The 10,266-nt window shown below is 47.3% G+C and overlaps 1 protein-coding gene across 1 annotated transcript in view; it reads right to left on the bottom strand.

Moving 5' to 3' along the window:
* Nucleotides 1-235: 235 nt before the first annotated feature.
* Nucleotides 236-10,266, bottom strand: part of KBTBD12 (kelch repeat and BTB domain containing 12) — a 45,453-nt gene continuing 35,422 nt past the window's right edge. Inside the window, exon 5 of the mRNA XM_007465267.1 lies at nt 236-417. Within this exon, the coding sequence (XP_007465329.1) occupies nt 236-417 (182 nt within the window). The remainder of the gene's footprint in view (nt 418-10,266) is intronic.

The raw sequence follows: 10,266 nt of genomic DNA, 5'->3' as shown, positions 1-10,266 counted from the left end.
GCTCAACTGTGGGTGAAGCAGGCGGTTCCATCCTTACCCTCCAGGCTTGGGGAAGACACTGCAAAGCCTGGGTACCAGAGGGTGGACTCTGCACACACCCCCTGCAGCGCCCAGTGCATGTCGCTCTGCACAGGGTCTCGACGCATGCAGTGCACACGTCCCACACATGCCATGGGCTCTCCATCCCTAATGCCTCCTTGGCAGACACCTTGGGGGTCCCACAGAGACACAGACCTCAGTGCCCCCCACCCTTCTCCACTGAGTCTGAAGGCGGGGGGATGAGGTCGCGGGGATTCTTCCTCGCCACCAGGCAGACATCATAGCTGTCGTGCATGAGGGCGTTGACAGCTACGACATTCCATTGGTTCTCCCAGGGGTCCAGCTCCAGTATCTCTTTGGAGATAATTTCGTGGCGATCTGAAAAACAGCAAAGGAGGAGGACAAAATATCAAATATCACGCAGTATTAAATTCAGAGGTCATCATTGCTATTAAAAAACTTCCTCTAAAAGGTATTATGCAGCAGAAATTAATTAATGAACAGCCGAATACTGTACTGTGGAAGACACAATGTTCCTGATGTTTAAGAAACCAAGAAAGGCCATGTGACCACTCACATTCAGGAGTTATTCACACACACTGACAGGGCGTACTGTTGTCTCAAGTGGAAGGGATGTGCCAGGGTCGTGTTAACGATTTATTAAAGATGCCAGCAAGGGGGGAGACTGTCCTTAATTCTGCACCTGTAGGAGGAGGTCTCACGACCTCCTGTGAGTCACTGGCCTCCCTGAGCTTACGTTTCCTTAACTGCAGATAGGATGCTGGGACACAACCAGGGTCCTCACAGGAGACAGATGGCACAGTCTAACTGGGCAATTTAAGAGAGGTTGGAAAGGTGTGGGTAGCGTTTAGGAAGACCCACGAAGGATGGCACAGCCCCCAGGACTAAGAGCAGCTGGGCCATTGCCACCTGGAAGGCCGTGGGTGGGGGGGGAACAGGAACTTGGAGAGGGCAGCTGCCTGGAGCTTAGCCATCCCCAGGGACCCTCTCGGCAGCCCCGCAGAGGGGTGGGGAGAACAAATGCCCTTATTCTGCCCTTCTTGCTCCCAACAATTCTGGGTAAACCCAACCAGAGGCCAGAGGGGAAAGGAGCCTGTGAATGCAGCCCACACAGGTTGGCTGTGCAGGACACAGAGTAAGATAGAGAAGGGGTGAGTGGGTTGGGAGGGCAGATGGGAGATTTCCAGTCCAGACGACTGTTTAACAACTTTATGATGATGAGAGGAGATAATGTATGGAAAAGTGCCCTGTCCTGGCATATAACAGTCAATCCTTGAAAATGGTCTGTGTGCGCTTGTAAAGGATGTGAGCTTTATAGCTGTTCGTGTATGTCCATTAGGTCATGTTATTCAAGTCTACATATTTACTGCTTTTTGTGGGCTTGTTCTGTCTGTCCCTCAGAGAGCTGTGTGAAGCTCTCCCACTAAGATTGTCGATTTCTCCTTTTAGTTCTGTCAATTTTTAGTGTACACATTTTGAGTTTGTTATTAAGTGAATACAAATTTTATCATTTATAAATTTATCATTTAATTGACCCTCTTACTCTAGAGTAAGTTCCATTAGAATTCTTTTGACAAATATCATAACTAGGAAAATGTACAATTCTAAAGAACATTCTGATAATCTTTGTCTTTTAACTGGAACATTTAGTCTATTTACATTTAATACAATAACTGATATATTTTGGTTTAAATGTAACATCCCATTTGTGAACCGTCCTTGTCTCACTCATTCTTTTCTCCTTTAACGCTGTCTTTTAGAGTGAGTTTTTTTTGTTTTTTTGGGTTTTTTTGCGGTTCGCGGGCCTCTCCCTGTCGTGGCCTCTCCCGTTGCGGAGCGCAGGCTCCGGACGCGCAGGCTCAGCGGCCATGGCTCACGGGCCCAGCCGCTCCGCGGCATGTGGGATCCTCCCGGACCGGGGCACGAGCCCGCGTCCCCCGCGTCGGCAGGCGGACTCCCGACCGCTGCGCCCCCGGGGCAGCCCTGAGTGTTTTTTGTTATTCCGTTTCTTCTCCTCCGCTGATTCAGAAATTATAAACCCCATTTGTATTCGTTTTTTATTTTGGCCAAGCTGTGTGGCTTGCGGGATCTTAGTTCCCCAACCAGGGATAGAACCTGGGCCCCGGCAGTGAAGGCACTGTGTCCTAACCACTGGATCTCCTGAGAATTACCCCCCATTTCTATTCTTCTGGTGGGGGTTACCCTAGATTACAACTTGCACACCCAACTTACCAAGATCTGATTAAGCAATACCTTGACCATCCTCTTGGAAGGCCTTAGAATAGTTTAATTATATTTGCCTCCCTCCCAATTTATTAGCCTTTATTGATGTGCATTTTCATTCTATCTGTAGACTCTGAAAGACATTATTATTATTGTTCTGTACGGTAAATGCTCACAGAATGACCCACGTATTTACACTTGCATTGCTCTTCATTGTTTCCTGCATCTTAGACTTTTCGTCAGGGTCCGTTTTCCTTATGCCCAAGTACATACTGTAGGGGATGTCTTCTTACGGCAGACTCCTTCAGCTTTTGTTTGTCTGAAAATGCCCTTTTTCACCTGCATTTCCTGAATGAACCTTCACTCCGAAAACACCAAAAAATAGTCATAGCTGACACTCACTGTGTGCTTACAGTGGGCTGCGTGTGCTGTGCTCACTGTGAGCCGGCTGCGCTGAGATGTTATATCACATCACCCTGTGGGGCAAGCACCAGTTTACCCCTGTTTTCAGACTAACGGCTGAGACTCAGAGGACCTGCCGACAGGCGCACGGCTAGAAGTGGCAGAGCCGGCATTCCCACCCGGGTCCGCGATCCTCAAGGCCTGTGCTCGCTGCAGCTTGTTGGTGAGGCAGGAGGGGGGACAGGCTCTGTGCAACCCAAAGCTTATACGACTTGCGAGGCCCTCTTTAAGGAACATGTTACAAAATTAGGGATGGAAGTGAGTGTTTATTTTTTCCAGCTCTGTTGGGGCACAGTTGACAATTGTATACATTTAATGTACACGATCTGATGACTGAGACGTGCACACGCTGTGAAACCAACACCACAATCAAGCTAATTCACACACCCATCACCCCGCATGGTTACGTGTGTGTGCATGTGTGTGTGTATGTGTTGAGAACACTTAGCAAATTTCAGGTATACAATACAGTATTTTTTTTGTTTGTTTTTTTGGTCCACGTGGCGTGGCTTGCAGGATCTTAGTTCCCTGACTAGAGACTGAACCTGGGCCACGGCAGTGAAAGCACCGAGTCCTAACCACAGGAACACCAGGGAACTCCCAGTATTAACTAGAGTCACCAGCCATATATTAGATCCCCAGAACGTCTTCACTTTATAACGGGAGGTCTGTAGCTTTTGACCAATATCTCCCCATTTCCCCCTCCCCCAAGTCCCTGGCAATCACCATTTCTACTCTCTGCTTCTGTGAGTTTGATTATTTTGGATTCCACATGCAAGTGAGATCATATGGTACTTGTTTTTCTGTGTCTGGATTATCTCACTTAGCATAACGTCCTCCAGGTTCATCCTTGGGTGGCAAGTGGCAGGATTTCCTTCTTTTTTATGCTGAATAATATTCCATGGACTATAAATATATACACACCACATCTTCTTGATATCAGCTCCGTCCAATACAACTCTGTGATAAAGGAAATGTTCTGTAATCTGCAGTGTCCAATACAGAAGCCACTAGACATATTTGAAATGTGAGACTAAGGAGCTGATTTTTAACTTTTATTTAATTGTAATTAGCTTAAATTAAGAACTTAAGTAGACACGAAGCTCAAAATCTATTTTTCCTTTAATTTTTTAGAAAAAAATCTTTTGATTCTGTGACTTTCTGAGGCAGGTGTCTCAAAGTCCATGCAGTTCTTGAGGATTTATCCATTTATCTTGTGGTTTGTGTAGTTTCTGTGTTATGTGTCTCTGAGTTGTGTTGTTAAGTGCAAAAGGAATCATGCTTGTTGAGTCTGTTAGAGTTCCTGGCGGCACCAGCAGACACGAATTTTGTCCGGCTTTAGCAAAGTGCGGATTTACTGGACGGAAGGTAACTTGGCAGCTTGAGGGCAGCTGAGAGGCGTGTGGGTGGCCCAGTCAGGCTGGGGGCTGCCACTGGCCTTCTCGCTGCGGCTGCTGGCAGGCGTCAGTGCTGGAAACCACCGTTCCCCGCAGAGCCCTGGCGGCGAGAGGCTGACGGGTCTGACCCAGGGGCCGCCCATCGAGGGGCAGACGTCCAGGACGACCGTTTCCTCTTCCTGCCCGTCCTCCTGTTGAGGTGGAGGAGCCTCCTCTGGCTCCTTTACTGCCGGTGTCTTGGAACATGTGTTTTACCACTCCCACACCTGGATTTCTGTTTCGTTTTGTTTTGGTTTAGCTGGATGAAGGCTTGCAATGTCTTTATTCAAATTAATGCAGGCTGGGGCTTGTAAAATTTTAGAGTAGACAGTTTTCTTCATTAATTTTGCTTCCTTTCGCTCATTTCAGTGTTTATTGGGGAGACGTATTTTTTTAAACGATGTATGCGTATTACCATCTTTCCTAGATATCTCTAATTTACATGGAATGAAAATTACCACATTAGTGCCAAAGAAGTAAAGAAGGTAATGAGTGAGCTTTCTTGACTGGGAAGGGGAGAGTGTACTGAGTCGTCGCAGACTTGGGTGTGGCCGGGGACTCAGGAAGAAGGCGCCCCGGGGATCCGGGCTCCCGCCAGGACCGCCTGACAGGGCACACACCGCGGTGGGCTGAGCTGGTGCTCTCCTGAGCTCCCACCCTAACGGAGCTCAGGGAGCGAGCTGTGTACCTACCCGTGTGTGTGAGCCTGGGCTCCTGAAACACTATCCTCTCACAAGGAAGAAACCGGTGGCCGAATTCAGTGTCAGCTCGTTTCAGTTCCGTTAATTCTCCAAAAACAGACACAATGCAACAGCATCTTACTCACTCGAGGAGTCAGGAAACTCCCTGAGGCCGGCCGCCTCCAGGGGTCAGCAGTTGAAAACGTTATTTTATAACGAAGCAAATAAAGAATTCGCGTAAGCGTTTGAAGATGAGAATGCCAAAGGCATGCTGTGAGTGTGGCAGCCGCCTCAGCTGTAGCCCCTCGTGCCTTAGGGCTGCTCCCTGTTGTTGGATATCCTCCAGTGGACAAACTTGAGAAGCACCACCCTAGATCTCATCGTTCAATTCAGTGAGACTGTCAGAAAACTGAAAGCGTGGGATATTTTTTAGTCCCATCTTATAGAGTTTTTTTTTCCTGACGTGCTCTTCGGTGAAATGCTGACTTGCATTTTTTATTTATTACAGAAATATTATTGAGGACATTTCCCACTGCCCTATATGAGGCTACAGGGAGAAATTCTCCATGTTTAAAAGCTGTGCCCCTCTAGCAGTGGTTTGTTCCCCTCTGAGGACACTGCAAATCCGTAGCTGGGCGTGTGGTCCTTTCAACTCTGGCCTCTAGAGGGACCAGAGATGAACTGGTGGTCCTCATACAGCCAGTGCATGAGAGCGCTGGCGACTTCACCCCATCTGGCTTGCTTTTTTTTTCTCTTTAAAAAAAATTTTTATTTTATATTGGAGTATAGTTGATTTTCAATGTTGTGTTAGTTTCAGGTGCACAGCAAACTGAATCAGTTATACACACACATACATCCACTCTTTTTTAGATTCTTTTCCCGTATAGGCCACTGTAGAGTAGTGAGAAGAGTTCCCTGTGCTGTACAGTAGGTCCTTGTTGTTTATCTATGTTATATATAGTGGTGTGTATGTGTCTTTTTTTCCCTTCATCCCATTTCCTGATTTTTTTTTTTTTTTTGGCTGTGTTGTGTCTTCCTTGCTGCACACTGGCTTTCTCTAGTTGCGGCGAGTGGGGGCTCCTCTTTGTTGCAGTGTGCAGGCTTCTCATTGTCGTGGCTTTTCTTGTTGCGGAGCACGGGCTCTAGGCTCACAGGCTTCAGTAGTAGTGACACGTGGGCTCAGTAGTTGTGGCTCGTGGGCTCTAGAGCACAGGCTCAGTAGTTGTGGCGCATGGGCTCAGTTGCTCCACGGCATGTGGGATCTTCCGGGACCAGGGCTCAAACTTGTGTCCCTTGCATTGGCAGGCGGATTCTTAACCACTGTGCCACCGGGGAAGCCCACTGGTTTATTTTAATTTCTATCGTACTGTGTCGTGTGCCTCTCTGTAAGCCATGTCAAGTTCCATTGCATTTTGAATGAATAGGTATGTGAGTCAATCATAAATCATAAAACGGGTTACTGAGCTCAGGCTGACCTGGCCTGTCCAGCTGGTGGGCTTGTCCTCAGGCGGGGGTGTTACCTACCCTCTCTAGTGAGGTGGAGCCAGCGGTCAGCAAAAAGGGTGATATAGCTGCCCCCGACTCAAGCAGGAAGGAGAGGGTGTTGAGTGTAACCAAGGCGTGACCGCAGTGAGCACCTCTTAGAGGAGGGACCCGGTTTGGGCAAAACCAGAACCAAAGCCACACGACCGTCTGAGGACGTGCAGTTGCCTCTGCGAACGAGGTTGGGATGGGGGGGAGTCCTTTGCAGCCCCCTGCGGTACATCGGCGTACTGTAAAATCACGTGGCACAGAAACAGTCTTCCGCTGTCTGGAAATTCAATTAGTTAATCAGGGATTTTATATTTTCCACCGATTGAAGGAATGGATGTACAAAACCACTTTTGATCAAGGGGTAATTAGCATCCCAAGTAATGACTATAAACAAACTTCTGAGTATTCTGGGCCTTTTTTTTTGCTTTGGCCTTGCCGTGCATCGCGCGGGATCTTAGTTCCCTGAACAGGGATCGAACCCCTGCCCCATGCACTGGGAACGTGGGGTCTTAACTACTAGACCACCAGGGAATTCCCGGGGCTTATTTAGAAGAAACATAGAATGTGCTTTACCCTTCGAGATACACAGGAGTTCAAATAGGAAATGGTGCTTTCGAGAAAATTAGTTTTTTGTTTTCTTTTTCTTAAGAAAAATACTTAAAAAAATGAGATTAAGCAAGTGGAAGGTCTGTGAGGTGAAATGATTTGATAAAGGCCACTGTATTGGGACTTCCCTGGTGGTACAGTGGTTAAGAATCTGCCTGCCAATGCAGGGGACATGGGTTTGAGCCCCGGTCCGGGAAGATCCCACAGGCCGCAGAGCAACTAAGCCCGTGCGCCACAACTACTGAGCCTGCACTCTAGAGCCCGCGAGCCACAACTACTGAAGCCTGCGCACCTAGAGCCCGCGCTGCGCAACAAGAGAAGCCACTGCAATGAGAAGCCTAAGCACTGCAACAAAGAGTAGCCCTCACTCACCACAACTAGAGAAAGCCTGCACGCAGCAACAAAGACCCAGTGCAGCCAAAAATAAATAAATAAATAAATTTATATATTAAAAACAGACCGCTGTATTTCATGTAAACATCAACACACTGGGATTCAGGTCTACTGTTTTATTATTTCTTTTATGTTTTGCTCCTCTGTTTCCCCTTTCCGTCTTCCTTTTGGATTACGTGAATATTTTAAATATCCCATTTTAATTTATCTTGAATTTTTAAGCATTCTTCTTTGTATAGTTTGTTTTTTGGTAGTTCTAAGGATTACAGTAACTTCAAAATATTTATTTATTTATTTTTGGCTGCATTGGGTCTCCGTTGCTGTGCACGGGCTTTCTCTAGTTGCGGCGGGTGGGGGCTGCTCTTTGTTGCGGTGCACGGGCTTCTCATTGCGGTGGCTTCTCTTTGTTGTGGAGCACGGGCTCTAGGCGCGTGGGCTTCAGTAGTTGTGGCACGCGGGCTCAGTAACTGGTGCTTGCGGGCTCTAGAGCACAGGCTCGGTGGTTGTGCCGCACGGGCTTAGCTGCTCCGCGGCATGCGGGATCTTCCTGGACCAGGGCTCGAACCCGTGTCCCCTGCGTTGGCAGGCGGCTTCTTAATGACTGCTCCACCAGGGAGGCCCAGGAGTACAGTAACCTTTAACAGACTATTTCACTGATACTCCCTCACTTCAAGTGGGTGCAGGAACCCCCTCACTCCCATCTAGTCCCTTAGCCTACCCACCCCATTACGTTTAATTGTCACCACAAGGGAGACAGCCCTCTCTGTGTAACACTAACCCACACTGAGAACACTATCAGACAGTGTTAAAATTTTTGCTGTCGACTGCCATTCATGTGCTAAAGAACTGAAGAGGAGAAAAATGTCCATTATATTCACCCGTGTATTCACTCTTTCTCTTTGTCTTCCTGGATTCCGGAGGTTCCAAGTTTCTCAGTGATAGCAATTGCCTTTCATTTGAAGAATTTTCTGTAACTTTCTTGTTTTAGAGCAGGTCTACCTAATACGGTGTATTACACTGATTAATTTTTGTACGGTGAACCAACTTCTCATTCCTGGCATAAAGCCTGCTTGGTTAGAATGCATAATTCTTTTTGTATGTTGCTACATTCAGCTTGCTAGTATTTTACTGAGCATTTTTGCAACCGTATTCATAAGGGATGTTGGCCTGTAGTTTTCTGGCCTGTCTTTGTCCCGTTTTGGTATCAGGGAAATTCCGGCCTCATAGAAAGAGTTGGGCAATGTTCCCTCCTCTTCTATATTCTGTAAGTGTGTGAAGAGTTGGTGTTATGAGCTCTGATCTTTTGGAAACATAATGTTGCCTTCCTCACTCTGTGCTGGGGGTGGAGAGCAGAGTTTTTGATTCTGTCTTTCCTCTGCTGAGTCAAAGAACTCAACAGTTCTGTCAAGAACTGTGAAGAGTCTTAGACTTTACAACACGAAACTCCTGGTCATAGAGGAAGGACGGGGTCGCTCGTAGCAACAGCAGCAGCCAGTGTGTCCGCATTTTAAAAGTACAGTTATTTGAGCCGCAAATCCCACAGGGCAGCATGGAGAGTGTCAGGAGACACCTGTACCATCAGTGGGCTGCCTTGTAGGAGGGGAGCCCTAAGCTTAGGAACCGGAAGCTTTTATAATGGCCCTTGCGGTGGAGGGAGACACTGTCTCTCTTTTCTAAGGTTGTGTGCTGCACAAACACGCTTGAAAGGGTCTTCCGGAACAAAGGCAGACAGTGTCTCTGCTCCCAGATGCTCAGAGAGGCATGAGACCCACAGAGGATTACCTCCCAGCAGGCTCACCTGCTAATATTTTCCTGAATACTCCCCTCATTGTTCCTCTCTTACATGTACTCTCTTTATGTATCTCAAATTTGCTTCTGTTTTATCAGTTATACATGCGCACGATTTAAAGAGCCAAATAGCTCAACAAGGTTCAGGCCTTAAAAATGGTTGTCTCCTACCCACCTCCCCATTTTCTGCCTTTCAACCTGGCTGATTCTTCTGGCACTGAACACTGTCATCTGTAAATAACATATTTTATACTATTGCAACTTCTTTTTTTAAAAAAAAATTATTTTCTTTATTTTTATAATACTTTTTTGGCTGTTTCGGGTCTTAGTTGTGGCACATGGGATCTTCACTGAGGCACGCGGAATCTTTAGTTTGCGGCACGCGGGCTTCTCTGTTGTTGAGGCGCTTGAGCTCGGTAGTTGTGGCACGCGGGCTTAGTTGCCCCGTGGCCCGTAGGATCTTAGTTCCCCGACCAGGGGTCGAACCCGCGTCCACTGGACCATGAGGGAAGTCCCTATTGCAACTTCTTGATTTCTCAGATGAAGCCATGCACTCCTGACTTTCACTGTAGAAAATGTGGTTTCAGCTTTCTTCCACATCCCCACCTTGTGTGCCCCACTCCCCCGAACGGTTGAGGCTCCGTGTTTACCACTGACATGATTAGACATGATTGTTATCAATGCTATTCACACATGACCGGGTGGCACATTCTCCTTTCCTGCACAACTGCTTGTTTCCTCTCAAGGCAACTGTTTTATTTTTGTTAGTTTTCGTTGCTCTTCTCCAAGTGTCTAAATCTTGCAGAACATTAAGATTTGATCAGTTTTCTCTTCTGGAAGTCCCCTCCCCCAGAGCGTTTGACCAGCTGCCTTCTGAACTGGCTGTTCAGGCCACTGTACAAGCTGTCATCCCTGGATCTCCCCTCAGTATCCTTCCCTCACTGTGTTTAATCTTGTCTCCTGGCCCCCTGTCCTCTAGTACTTGGCTTAGGTGTTCGTTTTTGGGAAGAAAAACCTAACAGAAGGGAGCACAGGAGATAAATTTTGGGAACATTGCAGGTCTGAAAACGTGCTCCCACACTTAG

The sequence above is a fragment of the Lipotes vexillifer genome, unplaced genomic scaffold, assembly GCF_000442215.2.
Source record: "Lipotes vexillifer unplaced genomic scaffold, Lipotes_vexillifer_v1.1 scaffold1115, whole genome shotgun sequence".
In the NCBI taxonomy this organism is placed as follows: domain Eukaryota; kingdom Metazoa; phylum Chordata; class Mammalia; order Artiodactyla; family Lipotidae; genus Lipotes; species Lipotes vexillifer.
This window is presented reverse-complemented; position numbering and strand designations above follow the sequence as displayed.